Source organism: Lithobates pipiens, unplaced genomic scaffold, assembly GCF_037356315.1.
Source record: "Lithobates pipiens isolate NorthernLeopardFrog02 unplaced genomic scaffold, aLitPip1_a1.2 Scaffold_55, whole genome shotgun sequence".
Taxonomy (NCBI): Eukaryota; Metazoa; Chordata; class Amphibia; order Anura; family Ranidae; genus Lithobates; species Lithobates pipiens.
The window spans coordinates 2,736,588-2,754,291 of record NW_027507877.1 but is presented as its reverse complement, the minus strand read 5'-3'; the positions used below and the strand labels follow the sequence as shown (position 1 = coordinate 2,754,291).

Sequence of the window (17,704 nt, the reverse complement as noted above, 5' to 3'; positions counted from 1 at the left end):
GAGACCTGTGTAAGACAAGGACACTACATTAATCAATAAGAGGGCCTGTCTTAACACTAGCCTGTTGAGGGAAATAAAACTGCAAAAAAGGGGGGGCCCCGACAGACAATTTTTTTTTTTTTGTTCCTTTTTATCTTTATGTCAGCAAAAGACTAAAGGGAAGCCTACTTAAGGGAAATAGATTAACAGAAGCTTGAACCCTGGGTTTAAGGCATGCCCTAATGTCTTTAATCTCCTGAAGTAGGCTCTCAGGCGTAAGTAAAGTCCCTAGCAGGAGTAGACTACCCATATTGCTACGTCTAGTTTTGCTAAAAGGGCGAAATGAAGGCCATGCACCGAGCCGAAACCTATTTGATCGGGTATACATCTTTATACTTCATTCTCAGGCCCTAATACTCCTCTGAACAGAACTCTCCAAGTTCTTACTAAACAGGGCGATTCATTATCCCCTTCCTCCAGTGTCCCATAACCCTACAGGGCTTCAACCCTAGGAAATGGTTCTGACATCCCTGAATGTAAGGGTTCGAGGTTTTCTGACATGTGGCATCTGCAGCCCGAACTCCTGGCCCCTCCATGGAAAAGAAGGCTGAAATACAAAAAAGGTGATACATGTATTAATATCACAAATAAAATGATCATAGATTGTGGGCACGACACAATAGATTTAGACAGAAAGCACACAAGCATAGACAATGTTGTGTACCCGAGTGTGACTAGCTAAACCCATATATGAAATATGGGAATAGACTCAAATCTGAACCTCAATGTAAACAAACAGTCCTCAGTCTGGTTTTCTGATGTGCTGCCAAGATGTAAAAACATTAAGACTCAAGCAAACCCTAAATGCTGTGTATTTCTGAAGTGCAGCTAGCTAGGTCATAACTGATATAAATACAGAAAGGACAGGAACCCCCTTTACTGTTGTGTTTTACCCATGTACAGCAAAACAAGGCTATAAATATAAAGACAGAAAGACCCAAACTTCTATGTTGTGTATTTCTGACAAACCACCAAATACAGTTATAAGATTAATATGAACACCAACTCCCATGTTGTGCATTTCTGCTATGCCACAGGGAAAAATATGGAACACAAGACAATCCTTTGTCATGCACTTCTGCAGTGTAGTTCAGATAGAACCAACACTGAGAAAGGACACAAGCAACCTGCAGCATTGTGTTTTTCTGAAACCGAAAGCACCAACAAGCTTCAATCTTGAGTATTTCTGCTGTGCAACAACAAAAGCAGACACTGAGGAAAAAGACAGACAGCCTTTACAGCTGCAATCTTTCTGGTCTGCTGCAAAATAAAACAATAACGCCATGATGAGTATTCCTGCTTTGTAGCAAAACCTCAATCAGAAGGGACAGATAAGTTTAGGGTTCCCACACCCGTGCGACCCAACCTGCGACTTGGGACTGCAAGACGCATGAGAAGTCATATACTATGGCTTCCAATGGGTACCATTTGTGTCTGTGCGACACCAGCAGTCCCTGATTCCTGGATCCACAGACCTCAAGATTACACAGGTCGCAGGGAAAAAAAATTGCAATTTTCAGGTCGAACAAGTAAGGGGTCCCCAATGCTGTGACTCCCTGGAGGATTGCAGCCAACAAACCCCTGCTGTGTATCCATGAGAAACACTGCTCACTGCTGTGCCTGATATACAAACGATAAGGCAGTAAATATAGGACATACAGGACACAAACATTCAATCTTTGTGTATGTCTGATGTGTAGCAATATACCAATACTGAGCAGAGAGGCCACCATCCTCAATGTGTCTCTCAGCTGAGCAGCAAAAACAAAAATCAGAAAAAGACAAGCAACCTTCACTGCTGTGTCCTTTCTGATATGCAGCCAATAAGGCAGTATATGCAAGACATAAAGGACAGACAACCTTCAATCTTGTATATGTCTGATGTGCAACAATATAACAATTGTGAATAGAGATAGCACATCCATATTGAAGCAATTTGGCTTTGCGACTCAACATGTCAAATCGCATGGCTAAAAATCAGCACAACACCACTTTGTGGTGCTACACGGATTACCAAAGGCAGTATATGTACTACACCTGGCAGGGGTTCAATTTGTATTTCTGCTATGTAGCCCAACAAATTCGAACCATCAATTTTCACTGCTGCCTTTCTGATAAGGCAGTAATACAGGACACAAAACCTCACAGACCTTAATGCTGTATATGTCTGATGTGCAACAATAAAACTCTGAATAGAGATAGCACATCCATATTGAAATGATTTGTCATGCGACTCAACATGTCAAATCGCATGTTTAAACTCGGCAGCCATTGCCGTTAAATAGCACTGTCTGAATCAGCACAACGCCACGCAAATCAGGACCATCAGACTTCACTGCTGCCTTTCTGACAAGTAACCAACAAAGCAGTAATACAGGACACAAAGCCCCAGACAGACCTCAATCTTGTGTATGTCTGATGTGCAGCAATATAACCATTATGAGCAGAGATGTCACCAGACTCAATGATGTGCATTTCTGCTGTGCAGCACAAAACCAGAAAGTACAGATCACCTTCACTGTTGTATTTTTCTGATCTGTAGCCAAACAAAGCAGTACCTTTAGGATATAAAGGACAGAAAACAAGCTTCAGTGCAGTGAATTTCTGATGTACAGCAATATAGCCCTTATAAGCAGAGATGTCACAAATCTCATTGTGTATTTCTGCTGTGCCACAAAAACATCCCAGCAAGGACAAACTTTCACTACTGATCTACTGGTGTGCAGCCAATGAGGAGTCATGGTCTATCCCTTTTTGAAATAACCAACAGGCAATTTATTTCATATGCATAGCCTGGGCTGTAGATACTAAACCTCACCACCAGTGAAGGAACAGATCCTAAAATGGTTGGACACCCTACTATTAGTAGTTGTTGTTGTCCTACCTTACCTCCATTAGACTGAGCAAATGCTAGCCAGCTCAAACCCAGGTGGTGCCGATTAGCAACTAAAGTCACAATGAGCCCAGCCCTAGAGACCAATTTAAGACAGCCTCTAGAAGAGGAGGTTACCAATTTAGCCTGGGGGGGGGGGGGGTAAATAGCCATTTTCAGGCTTCAAACAAGCAATTATGTAGCTCTTGCATAGGTTTACACAGAAAATCCTCAATTAAAAGGATGTAGGAAGCGATCTATGGTGAATCGCCTTTAGATCTGCCACTGAGTGGATTGTAGCCCAAACCAATAAAAAAAAAAGTTTCTTCTCACCTCCTACACTATAATATAACCACAGTGTAAAGGTGGAGTGGGAGGTTGGCGCTTATGAAAGTTACCTATAGCAAGCAACCCCCAAAAGGAGGATCTGTCACAAGGGAACCCCTACTGTGCCACACAGTAGCTTGGTCCCTGCCCATCCTTGAATGTTAGGTCAGCTTTTAAACATCGTGAAGCAACTTCAGATTCCTAGCAGCTGGGCTAATAGGGCCGGTAACCTAGTGCACCCGCTGACCAGGGGAGCTTCTGAATCCACCAACCACTGCCCAATTAATAACTTATTCAGTGGTATACCTGGCCTGTAAGTAACTTTGTATCTACCAGGTCCCCTCTGTATGCTATATTCATCCCTACTAATGTACCACAACTGGGCATGTAGGGAGAGGCTGGCAACCTACTGCTGCGATAACCACAGTGTCTCTGCTGTAAGAGGGAGCTGTGGCTGGTGGTTTTAGCAGTGGCGTCTGGGCTATTTGTATCCCGACCCCAGGTTCTGCACTGCACCAGTCAGTATATACATGGGGAAGGGGGAGAAATGGCCTACCTACCCCTTTCCCATCTGAGGTGGTTTAGGCACACTCGTTCCTCTGCACCACCTGTCCACCATACAGCTTCTCTGATGTAAGAGGGAGCTGCGGCTGGCTTTTTTAGCAGAAGCTTAAGGGCTATTTGAATCCAGACCCCAGGGGAGATCTCAAATGCCCAGAAAGCCTCTGGCTGGAATTGGGGATTTTGCAGCTAAATTCCCACGGCAAAAGGAAAGTACTCACCGTTGTTGTCTTCCTCTTTTTGCCACAGCCAGTGGGCTTGCTTTTCCATCCTTATGGTCCACACGCAAGGAGGATAGCCGCCAAAGTGCTCTCCCCCCCCCCCCCCCCCAACTGCTGTCCCCATAGGGAGGTGCCAGGTTAGGCTGTGTCCTGCACCAGTCAGTCTATATACATGGGGGGGGGGGGGGGCAATGCCTTCCATTCCTCATTCCCATCTTCCCATATGAGGTGGTTAAGGCAGACATCCACCGTAGTAAACTGGTGCCTCCTCGCTCTAGAGAAAGGAGGATGTGGGCGCCTGCTCCTACTGACTCTCAGCCTTCCCTCCTGGGTAAGAACGCCGCCGCCATTTTCCAGAAGTTTGAAAATGACGCGGGTGCTTGTTGCCACACCCTCTCCGGAAGCCCACGCGAGCTACCGGGGACCCAGGAGTCGGGGACATGATCCCCCTGGAAAGAACCGATGGCCAGCACCCCACGACTGAACAGCCACCTGTAGAGGTAAGGAGGGGAGACAGGATAATGGCCCCTGAAGTTCTGGGTACACCACTGTACCCAGGGTCCTTCAGCTCTCAGGGGGGCTCTTCCAATTTCTGCTGCCCCCCCTGAGGAAAAGATAGGGGAACCCCCCCCAGGAAGGACAAGAATATCCTACCAGACCCAGAGGCTTCCCAAGCTTGTGGTCCGGCTCCCAGGGGGAGACCACCAGCCCCAGGCTTCGGGTCATTTGGAAAAAAAACAGTTTCGCTGTGTAGGGAGAAACACAATCAAAAACTGAGGATCAAGGGGAAGGGTGGGGACTTAAAACAGCTGTCGATTGATTGTGTTTCCTGTAGGGAGGAGCCTCTCATCTCTCAGGTGTGCCGTCCTGGAAGATGACTTGAGAAAAATCGCAATTTGGTCCAGGGATGATACCCTTTAATACATCAGATGTATCAATATACTAAAGTATTAAAAGATGATTTGGCGTTTCCATGATTGCCATTTATTGATCATCTACAATTACATTCCATCCCCCATATCACTGCCCCGGGTTAGCTGAGATCTCCCTGTATTGATAAGCTGCAATCTACACACCTCCATTCCCACCAATGGCCCCATGATTTTAATTCCATTTATTACCATTACATACCTGGTACTATCCCGATATATGGCCGTTCTGTAAAGTGAAACACAGAGAACATTTACAGAATGAAGGACTCCACCTCCACTGAAGAGCGCACAACATGTAGTAAAATTGCCAGTTACTGAAGATTGCCATTTAGTTAGTGATCAATCCATCTAGCAAAGTAAATGTTAACCAAGCATGGTATACAAGTTCATATCAATCAACATCCCAAGTCAAAAGATCCCTCTCATTTCCTTTGTACATAATTGGCTTTTCAATCCCAGGATTTCATTGCCTACCAATATCCTCTTATAAGATGAACTCTGGTAAAACAAAGAAAACTTCCCTTTCATTGAAGGATGCCTGAGAATACTACTACCCACACCCAACCATTCATATCCATTGCAAAGTTATCCACATGTCTAAAAGGCCATCAGATAATTAAATGACACACAGCCCCAAGGGTAGTCACTATACTCTATTTGTGAGGCAAGGGCCCAGGTGCTCCCCCTTGAAGTGATATCCATATACATCTAAAATATAAATAAATCAGGAAATAAAATCAAAGAAACTACATTTTTCTAGTAACGGTTACGGTTTCTACTACACCTCGAGCTACCTCAAAAATGTACCAATACATTTTTTTGGCTCATCCCCGCTGCAGGGCTTACGAGTGCCCCACTCCACCGTAACTCCCACCCTCCCCAACCCATCTCCATCTCTCCCCTCCCCACCTTTCTGTCCAATCCATCCCTGCTCTCCAACCCATCTTCCCCCTTCTCTCCCACCTTTCACCCCTGACCACTCTGTCTAACCCATCTCCCTCCCCCCCCACCCTTCTGTAAAACCCATCTCCCTCCCCCCAGTGCAAGGACTTCTGTGAAGACTCTCAGAGCAGTTGGACAACTCCAAAGCTGCAGCTCTTGTGGGCTGTTCTCATTCTGCAGTGGTCAGGACCAATCAAAAAAAGTGGTTCAAGGAAGGAACACCAGTGAACTGGCAACAGGGTCATGGGCGGCCAAGGCCCATTGATTGATGGACGTGGCAGGGGGGAGGGAAGGTGTCATTGATTCATGGACGTGGCAGGGGGGGAGGGAAGGTGTCATTGATTCATGGACGTGGTGGGGGAGGGACAGCATCATTGAGCAGACCAGTCAGGGTGGCCATGGTGATCTATTTCCACAGCCAAAAGCACCTACAATGAGCATGAGCATCAGAACTGGACCACAGAGCAATGAAAGAAGGTGGCCTGGTCTGATGAATGCAAGACTTGTTTGAGGAACAAAGTTAAGTGACTTTGCCTCCATATTTTCCAGATCTCAGTCCAATTAAGCATCTGTGGGATGGTCTGAAAAAAAAAAAAAAATTTATATATATATATATATATATATATATATATATATATATATATATATATATATATATATATATATATATATATATATATATATATATATATATATATATATATATATAGTCTGATTCATGGAGGCCTCACCTCCCAACTGAAATCAAAAACGATCTACTACCGACGACTAGGTACCAGACACCATAACATATCCTCAGAGGTCTCGTGAAGTCATTGCCTTGATGGGTTATGGTGGGTGGTCATTTGTGTTGTGGGGTGAACGGTTCAGCCCGAGCATGAGTTGGGGGCTGAATATCTGCTGTTCGGCAAACATCCAAATTCCAAAGGTCCGCCAAACGCTGCACAGTGCACTGGAAGCCCCGATTGGCTGAAGAAATGAAAGGGTTGCCTAATCAGGGCACAGAGCACAGTCAGAGCCATGATTGGGCACTCATGACTCTCTCCAATCATGGCTCATTGCTCTTATTCCCACCACAACACTATAAAAATAGAGGCAGACTTTACCTTGGCACTGTGAGGTGGCCAGCAACAAAGGTGTCCACAGGCGAAGGTGGACGTGGTCAGTCCTCAGGCAGGGCATCATTTCCTCTGAATAGCGAGTTTGCCCATGCCATCCATCCACAGCATGCAGAGGAGGTGGTGGTGGACTGGCTTACTAAACCTCCCTCATTCTTCGTCACACAAGCAGAGACAAGTGTGCAGTCCCCTGCAGTTGCTGGCGTGGATAAACCTGCCTCCTTGTCCACATCTATTCCCACCATAGCCCCCAACATCAGCCATGGAAGAGTAAGCAGAGTTATTTTACCACAGCGTCAGCCACTTGCTCCTTGATGATGCCCAGCCATTACTGGATTCATCAAGAGTACCTCTTATAGGGTTACAGATTGAAGGCACCAACACCCAAAGCCCAATTTTTCTGCACCTGTTACTGCTATACAAAGTCTGTGGAAGAGACACCAGAATGTATCCCACAAAAAAAAACAAATCTTGTTCCGAGTGCACTACATTGTGGCTCCATCATACAGACCGGCTCCCCAAGCTGTTGTTTATAAAGTAAAGAAACCTTGCAGGGAGAATGTAGTTTTTTGCTTTCAAAAAAGGTCATTATTGCTGCAGAAGGTTCTCTACATGGTACAGATGCACCACTTTACAGGCAGACCAAGGGGACCCCCCCCCCCCCAGCATTATATAGTTACATAGTAACTATTACGCTATATTTAAAAAGGAATTTTTCATTTGGTTTTACTTCTCCTATGGATCACAGGAGTGCAGTTCATTTTGTATTCCGCAGACCCATTTTTGTAGCAGAGAGTGGTCTGCAGTCCTCTCTGCTGACATCTTTGCTGCCAATTCAGGCTCCACGTCATCACAACCACGGAGTTTGGATCTTCCAGGTCCCTGGACTGGGGGGCAGGGGGGGGGGGTGGGGGTGGCCCATCCGTTAAGGGCACTGCCCCTTCTATATACACCACCCACTATATGGCTAGATTTATGCACAGCTTGAATCTATGGCCGCCGTGGCTACTCCCTATTCCTAGGTCCAGCCCCTTTCAGGATGCCGAACGCCCGATTTACAGTGGCAGGGCTGTTTTTTTTGCAGGACCCGATTAGAGCCTATGGCTGCAAGAGGCTTCAAAATAGGGTGGACTCAAGAGTGCAGAGCATTGCAGTCCACCCAGATGTGTTCTAAAAGCAAATGAATATTCACTTTTCTAACACGGAGTCGCCTCTCCGCCAATCAGCAAGTGCGGGTCTGATACCCATTTCCCAATTGGCTGAAAAGTCAGGCGATCCTTTTGGACGCCTAGACGGAGCCCATCTGTAGTGGTCATAATGTTATCTTAGCTGATCAGTATATGGAAGAAGATGAAGTCTCCTTACCTGCCTCTTCACCAGTAATCCAACTCTTGACTCTACTCCAGCTTCCTGGAAAAAAAATAAAAATAATCATGGCATCAAGGTGTGATTTTTTTTTTTTTTTTTTTTATTTTTTTTTTAAAAACACACACACACACACACACACACACACACACACGTGAGCTTGTCAGCTGTACTGCAGCAGGTTGGCAGTGCTGCACATATTCCTGTACCTGCACTGCAGTGCAGCACTCACTTCATCCTGTGGGAGCAAGCAACCCATGGTCGCCTAGTCCAGAAGCAGAAAGGGGATCTGCCAGTGTAGACAAGCAGATCCCCATTCTGATAGGAGATATGACAGTTATCTACTGTCCCCAGTGATCAGAAACAATGATCTGTGTTGTCCCAGTCAGCCCATCTGCCCCCCCACCCCCCACAGTTAGAACACACCCAGGGAATACACTTAACCCCTTGATCACCCCCTAGTGTTAGCACTGAACAATGTAATAATGTCAAGAGTCCACAAAAAGTGGCATTTGGGTTCAGATTTGTCTGCCGCAATGTCAGTCCCGGGGGAAAATAAAAAATTTTTGTTAATAGCGCAAAATATAAAAACCGCAGGATGTGATCAAATACCACCAAAAGAAAGCTCCATTTGTGGGGAAACAAACATCAATTTTGTTTTGTTACAATGTCACACAACCACACAATTGTCAAATCAAAATGATGCAGTGGCGCATCACAAAAAAATGGCCTGGTAAGTAAGGGGGTAAATCCTTACGGGGCTGAAGGGGTTAATATTCACATTATGCTGTATTTTTATTGAGGTATATGTATTAAAAAAAAAAAAAAAAAAAAAAAAGTAAAAGTTCATGATTGCGTCAACAAAACTTGCCATATTCTGTGTTATAGAACTACTTATTCTGATTATAAAGCACCATCTAGTGGCCATTCCTTGGCTTTTTTTTTTTTTTAAATACCACATTTAGGAAAAAATTGATTTTGGCCACTAGATGGCACTTATGACCATAGGAGATCGTTCTATAACACAGAATTTGACATATTTCATTGGAGCCATGCAGACATCACATTCATTGACCCCATAATGTTTACTATAAATGGCATGGTATGCAATTGCAGTATAGCTGCGGGATGACGTCACCAATGACAGATCGCTGTCCTCTTCATTATTATCACTGAGGTGGTTCCTTGTCATTAGTCAGAAAACCACCACCTAGTTTTAAAATACACATTTTAGAAAAAAAAAAAAAAAAAAAAAAAACATCTGCTCATTGTGGAAGGAAGGAAGGAAGGGTGCAATGCTGATGAAGTGTCAGCGCCTCTCTCCACACCATTACACTGTGATTGGATCATGCCATCGCAACGCCCCCTGAGGGGGTGGGGTACATGACGTCCTGTGTCCACAGGATGCCCTCAGTGTCACGGATTAAATGATGCTGTGTATTCTACCTGGAAGACTGGGGACATCTAGTGGGGAAAGGGTATTACTGCAGGGCAAAGCGCTGCAAAGGAAAAGCATTGCAGTGGGAGCGAATACTAATATTATATGAATAGCCTGGCATTGAGCTTTAAAACTTATCTATAGTGAGCAGGGTTTCTATTGGCAGGAATGCAGTTCCAGCACGGAATGTATGAAATGGCAAGCGGTGCTGGAGGGTCTATAGTTGCTGGGGGGTGGGTCTTATGTTGCTGTAGGGTCAATCATGGCTGGGATGAATCTGTTGAGGGAGGAGTCCATTGTTGCTAAAGGGGATACATTTTACTTTATCATTAAACACATTTCCTACAAATGGATACTTGGTTCTGTAGTCTCTAAAAGGGGTGGAACCAAGAGACAGTGTTCAGAGGTGGGAGGAGGGTGGAGACAAGGGGTGACAAATGGGGGGGGGGGGGGGCGGGGTTCTGCACCTACTCAAAAGAAAAAAAAGCCCCGATAGCGAGAATATAAAATCCAATCTTCATGTTCCAATTATATCCAGCCTCCTCCTCCTATTACTCTGGAACGTCTTCACGATTGTGAAGACCACACATTGGGACCTCCTATAACTGAAATGGAGTCCCTATTCCCTCTGAGCAGGCATTTGTCAAACCTTTCACACAGCCTGCATTCTGGGGGGGGGGGGGGGGGGGGTTCAGGAGGTGGAGTCAGCACAGAAATCAAACGTACTGTGGGATATGTAGTCCTTAGAAATGGAGAATCTGAAAAGCATGCTGGGAATCCAAGGTTTTGTGGAAAGACGGCCAGCAGACAGGCAGCACTCAACATGAAATTCATCTTCTATTGGATTGTCCGACATAACTATTGTTCTTTTCGATATTACAATGCCAATATAGAATGAAAGCAGTGCCTCCTCATAGGGCAGAGTGACCAGTGGTGGCCCATCCACTAGGAGGTGCACAGGCATGCCCCCCCTATCCATACCAGATACATGGATTCCAATGAGGGTGGGCTCCTGGGGGTGGAGTGAAACCTGTTGGGCGCATGGTGGCAGGAGCCCAGGTTGAGGTTGCTACTTCACACATTACAGGGGGGTCACCCTTCCCGCTTCAAGAAACAAAAACACACACACACACACACCACTAAAAGATTCCCCCAAGTTACCGAGAGAACTCCGTTCAAAGGTTCCTGAGATTTATCTGGGCTGGGAAACCAGCAAGAGTGCGGAGAGCCATCCTAGTGCTCCCTAGAGAAGAAGGAGGAATTGGCTTCCCAGACCCAGTTAGATACCAGGAGGCCTCACAGTTAGCCAGAGTAATGGACTGGGGTGCCACTGAGAAGAAAACATGGGTAAAAATGGAACTGACGATGACAGATATTCCCTTGGAGGTGTTGGTATGAATAGTGGGAACGGATATTCCAACAGTGAGAAAACATCCACTGATAAGTTCAACTTTATGTACAATAAGACTTTTAAAAAGACAAAAATATCAACGTACGAGTCCTAAGACTCCGCTGTTGGGTACGCCAGACTTCCAACCTGGCATAACAGACCAGAGATTTGAGGCTATAAGATGAAGGGGATCATACATTTCTCAAGGGGCAATTGTTTAAAGCGGGAGTCCACCGGGACTCCGCGTTTTTTTTTTTTTTAAAAGCCAGCAGCTACAAATCCTGCAGCTGCTGACTTTTAAAATAGTGACACTTACCCGTCCAGCGCGCCCGCGATGTCGGCACCCGAAGCCGATCTCTAGATCGTCTTGTCGGGTGCTGCCGCCGCCATCTTGGGTATGGGAATCAGGAAATGGAGCCTTTCGGCTTCATTTCCCGGTTCCCTACTGCGCATGCGTGAGTCGCGCTGCGCAATATGGACGGTCCCCGCTGCCTCTGGGATCTGTGTGTTTCCCAGCAGGCAGCGGGGCACTTGCGGAAAGGGGCGGGCACTTGCGGAAAGGGGCGTAATCTATGCCCCTTTCCGCAGACAGCTATCCCGGAAGTGGGTGCAGAATACCTGTACTGTACAGGTATCTGCACCCCCCTCCCCCCTGAAAGGTGCCAATTGTGGCGCCGGAGGGGGGGGGGGGGGGAGGGTTCCGATGAGCGGAAGGTCCACTTTAGGGTGGAGCTCCGCTTTAAGGACAAGAGGTGAGATAGGAGGAGAACACACCAGACTTGGATTATTTTAAGGTGATGCAGTTAGGAGCATATATCTGTTCAAAAATAAAATAAACATACCCAGAAATACGGGAGATCATCATGTTTTAGTCGGATACGTCTAGACGGACCAAGTATGAGACATTCCCCATCATATTTCTATGAGGTACTAAGGGGACAGGAGGCACCACAAGACCTTCATTTTATTCAAGCTTGGGAACGATTTGAGGGATTATGTTCTCCAAAATACAGAAGGCCAAGAGTCTAAAATCTACTCACAAAGCATCAGTGGCAAGCAGATACCAGGAGGGAGGATACAAAAGCCTCACTAGAGGGTACAGAACACCAACTGTACTGCATACAACATTCCCACAGGTTTCAAATGTATGTTGGTACTGTCTAGAGTCAGAGGGTACCATACTTTGGGAAAGTGAAAAAAAAAAATTGGGAGTTGGCGAATGGTTGAGGAAAGTGTTAAGGTCACTACAGGTGGGTCTCTTGGGGAAAATCTTGCAGTGTTTTTATTAAGTGATGTTCCCATGTCAGTGGAAAAATATAAAAAAAATTCAGTTGAAACATCTTCACGGCAGCGAGAGCCTGTATTCTGCGCTCTGTGGAAAAGTTCAGGTCCGGGTCAGAATTGTAGCAATCCAACAAAATGCAGAATCTGACTTTGATGTTAAAAAAAAGAGAAAGGATAAGAAATACTGGAAGATATGGGCCCCCTGCTTTGCTTATAGAAGGGGAGAAGACGCAAAGAAGGGGGCCCATATCTTCCAGTATAGACTTTGCCTGATTGAGGGGGGGAGAGGGGCGCACCGAGTCCACCAAGTCGTTTGATAATCGCAAATGAATATTCGCTATTGTCCCACTGACTCTCCTCCTGGTCAATCATCATCCCAAGACCTATAAACCCCCCCCCCCCCCCCCCATTTAGCTGAAAGGACAGGCGATCTTATTGGAAGCCTAGAAGGAGGGAGGAGACGCACAGCAGAAGCCACCGGTGGCCCACAACATAGATTGGTCATCCAGGCACTTGCCCAATCGACCACAAGAACCCCTCCCTCGAAATTGCCACTGATGGCGTCTCCGCATCCCAGAAAGGAGGAGATGTGGGGTATCTTCACAAACGTCATGATGGGCCCAGAATGGGAGGAGGGGGGAGGGGAATCATTGGAGGACAATGTGGAGATGAAGATTGGATTTGACTTTTTCACAATAGATACATTTAAAGCCCATGGCACCTTGTTGGCTGTAAGCAATGACTCCACTACTGACTGTATTGCTCTAATATACCTATAAACACAATGTATCCATACCTGGAATTCTCCAACAACCAGACTAGTAATGAGGAGTTCTATGAACGCAGACTGTTTTTGCTGAATTATAATGGAAATCAGTAAACAATTCACACGATTTAAAAATCAATCCTTACTTCTGAAGTAGGCCATGGTTTCAGATTTTACTGTTTGAGAAAAAAAGAAGAATAGAGAAGTCAGGGAATGACATTAGGGACACAGAGTCAGATCTACAAAGAAACAGAGGGAGGAAGATGCAGGGAAGGGAGAGGAGGGTCCTGAGTAAATGTTGAAGAAATCAGACGGCACATACATTAGTGAAATTTAGGTCAAAAGGTTTCATTTTAAGACCATTCCTTCTTTTTTTTGGACTACAGTGACAAGAAGAAAAAAATAAAAATAAAAAATAAAAATTTGGATGGGGGGTGGAAACATTTTCTCCAATGAATGTAAGTGTACGGAGTTTTCCCTCAGGAGAGGACATTTCAAAATGCAAATGTTAAAAGCAAACAAAAATGTGGAAGTTCTCCTAAAATACTTCACCAGTCATTGATCATTGCTTCAAAAATCTACTGGTATATTTCCAGGATTAGCGTTTGCAGTGTCCAGGGCCATATCTACTGGGAGGCAAACAAGGCATTTATCTTAGGCACCATTTCTCGGGGGGGTCCAACTGATCATTGGTTTGCCTCAACCCTCCAACTGAGACTTTGGCCACTGTGGCCGGGGGAGACATTGAGTGTAATCAGCACTCTATCAGCTTTAAAATAGGAGGGCAGTAGAGACATCAGGGGGGGATTTATAAAAAGGACTTTGTCCCTTATGGGGGGGGGGGAAGCCCCTACACAGGGAATTTATCAGGCCTCTTTCAGTTCCCTGCGTTGGCAGCTCTTTAAATTTTTGTATTTAAAACAGTAACAGATATGGAAGAGCACTCTTATAAAAATGGTACATTTAAGATAAAAGTATATGTAGTTTAAAAAAAAAAAAAAAAAAAAGATATCCCCTGGGTGGGGTTTTTAACAGCATATATTACCTGCAAGAGCTGATATAAATACACAGTAGAAATAACTACTGAAATGACGCGGATAGTTTTTAATACAATTATTTATTGATAAAATAATTAAATGGGTGACACGGTGGTCAGGAAATTGAACTCCACTTGGTGAATAATGGTACATGTATAGACAGGGAAATTACATCATATGAACCCTATTACATCTGTATGCACAGTAAAACATAGATAAAAATAATCCTTTACGCGTTTCGACCCACTCGGGGGGTCTTCTTCAGAAGGTTTATCTATTGTAAAAGAGAGGACAAACATAAATATATATCCATACATTATGATATATTGGAGGTAGCCTACTATAGACAGAGTGAATGTCTGATATAGTGATATTGTACAAATATCGGTTACTATATATCACAGGTGAATACCTGTATAATCCACAGTGGAGATCCTCTTTAAAAGACAGGAATATGCTCAAACACATCCCTCATATCAATCATTCATTGATGTGCCACAGCTCATCTAGCTGGTATAGGTCGCTGTGTCCTGCCATCAAAGGAGGGCAGGGAAACGGAATCCAATAAACGGGATGGCTTGCGAGGGATCACATCCCTGATTCCACCTCCTGTGTATAGGTTGGAGGGGAGTATAGACGTGGGCAGCCAAGGGTCAGAGGCGACACCCTGCAGTAGGACAAAATATACAGGTAATAAAAAGATTTACATGTATAAGTGTATATAAAGGTACACTAATTGGGTACCATCTAGTCTATAAATGGAGAGCGCAGGTCCCACCAGAATAGTGTATAAATATAGGAAAACTTGTATATGGATTCCCAGATAGATCAGCACACTATAAAGCCAAAAAGAGTGAACAACCATAGAAAAAACACCTGTGAATAACACGGAAGTGTGGAGAAACAATAAGGGCCGGTTCACACTGCGACGCGAGGCGACACGGCTCGCCTCGCCTCGCTCCCGCAAGTCGCCTCCATTCAGTACTATGGAACCGTTCTGAGAGGAGCGACTCGAGTCGCTCCGACTCAGAAAAAAGGTTCCTGTACTACTTCGGGGCGACTTCGGGGGCGACTTGCATTGACTTCTATGCAGAAGTCCTCTGCAAGTCGCCGCTGAGGTCCCCGCAAGTCGCGGCGAGGTAAGTCGGAGACGCCTCGCCGCGGCTCGCTGTGTGAACCGGCCCTAACCGTGGGGGCAAAGAAGCAAAACAAGGGAGAAAAAGAAAAAAATAAAAGGGGAAAGAAAAAGAAAAGCCAAATATATCACATGCCACAGATCAGAAAAGGCTAAATGAAAAGGTGAAGCTGTCTGTGTAATTACCTATATAATCTTGCAATACGTGCTCATGTGTTGAATGAGCCCAAAAAGGCGGCAATATATTAAAACAGAAGAAAGAGGTCTTGCGAATTTTCGCAGGTCCACCCCTTTCTATTCAGGAACCGTGCAAAAACAGGGGGAGACTTTCGTCTACAAATAGATAAAAATAATAATAAAGAGTGAGCTATACAACCACCCAATTGTATCAGAAAGAAGTTGCAGTGTCAGCAAAGACAGACCAGTAGCTTACCCTCAAGCATAATGTCAGTGTATCAGGTGTCCTGTCACAGATGTTACCCTGTGACACTGCGCTATCCAAATAAAAAAAGCTGCTATCACAATCACAAGGATATAAAACAGTGAATCATTGACAAATATTAAATCATAGTGTAGCGCTAAAAACCAAAACAACCTAATACATGACGATATGTGATCATAAAATATTTGACCAGTCACAAAACTCATATAATGTGCAAAGAATACACCTTAAGTGTATAATTCATAAGTGTATATAATAAAAAAAGTCCAAAGAAAAAATAAGAGTCTCTATATAAATGTTGATCCAATCCAAACGTGAGATAAAGGTCACCATCCACCTTCCTTAAATGAGACTAACATGCAGACACCATGTGGTATTCCCGTCACCTTTTAAGATAAAGGCTTACCAGATGTAATAGATCCTACACGAATATACATTCGGAGGATCACACAGGCTTGTGTACTCGTATAAGAGATTTCAGACGTCAATTATCCAGGGAAGTAGCGAATCAAACTAGATGTCTCGGCTAGTTGACAAATCCTCAGCAGTAAAATCCAACTCAAATAGTATTGAACCCATATAAAGAGAAAATAGGGGCTACAATAGTGTAATTCCATTTAAGAAAAAAAATTTAATAAAAAAGTAATGAACTTACATGTAACCAAAGAATCAAGCGCTTAATCAATAAAAACAGTGCTACAGCAGGAGTCCCGACGCGTTTTGTCCTCCAAAGACGTCATCTGGGGTCCTGTCACAGATGGAATGAATTCCTTATCCATGAAGGTGAGGTATAAATATACCTTGTATCTAATTGGTTCAGCTGGCTCCATTACAAGCCCAGCTGAATCAGTTGTAAGCCTCATCAGGGAGTCCCGCCCGTCTAATAGTTCGGTCGCCATCAATGAATGATTGATATGAGGGATGCGTTTCAGCATATTCCTGTCTTTTAAAGAGGATCTCCACTGTGGATTATACAGGTATTCACCTGTGATATATAGTAACCGATATTTGTACAATATCACTATATCAGACATTCACTCTGTCTATAGTAGGCTACCTCCAATATATCACAATGTATAATGTATGGATATATATTTATGTTTGTCCTCTCTTTTACAATAGATAAACCTTCTGAAGAAGACCCCCCGAGTGGGTCGAAACGCGTAAAGGATTATTTTTATCTATGTTTTACTGTGCATACAGATGTAATAGGGTTCATATGATGTAATTTCCCTGTCTATACATGTACCATTATTCACCAAGTGGAGTTCAATTTCCTGACCACCGAGTCACCCATTTAATTCTTTTATCAATAAATAATTGTATTACAAACTATCCGCGTCATTTCAGTAGTTATTTCTACTGTGTATTTATATCAGCTCTTACAGGTAATACATGCTGTTAAAAACCCCACCCAGGGGATATCTTTTTGTTTTTTCTTTATATATTATTAGGGGTGACCAGCGCCCTCTGACCCTTTATTGGGGTGTTACTGCCCTTTCTTTTTTTTTAAAGTATATGTAGTATACAGGTAGGTGATATACAGGTAGGTGATCAGACAAAGTGGATTTGCCAAGGGGTGGAATTCTTACCTCCAGTAATTGTTTTCAACACTTTTTTGTAGGTTTCTGTAAAACAATACATTATCTTTAACTACAAAAAAACCCTACATTTGGCAGTCTATTTTTTTGGGCAATCATTTTCATATTTTTGTTTTCCCTGGAAGCCCATTCCTGACATGACGGGTCCTGCTACCAATGCCCATAACATACCCCGGGGGAGGTTTATGGAGCCTGTGTGGAGTGCAGCCAATAGGAAGAGCTCCAGCGTCATCA

General features: G+C 44.3%; 1 protein-coding gene across 1 annotated transcript in view; it reads right to left on the bottom strand.

Moving 5' to 3' along the window:
- LOC143957700 (cytosolic phospholipase A2 gamma-like) overlaps positions 1–17,704 on the bottom strand; it is a 71,016-nt gene that overhangs the window by 22,581 nt on the left and 30,731 nt on the right. The window contains exons 9-12 of the mRNA XM_077467393.1: positions 17,462–17,497; positions 13,402–13,431; positions 8,378–8,422; positions 5,152–5,178 (exon numbers count right to left, since the gene is read on the bottom strand). Coding sequence (XP_077323519.1) covers positions 5,152–5,178; positions 8,378–8,422; positions 13,402–13,431; positions 17,462–17,497 — 138 coding nt within the window. The remainder of the gene's footprint in view (positions 1–5,151; positions 5,179–8,377; positions 8,423–13,401; positions 13,432–17,461; positions 17,498–17,704) is intronic.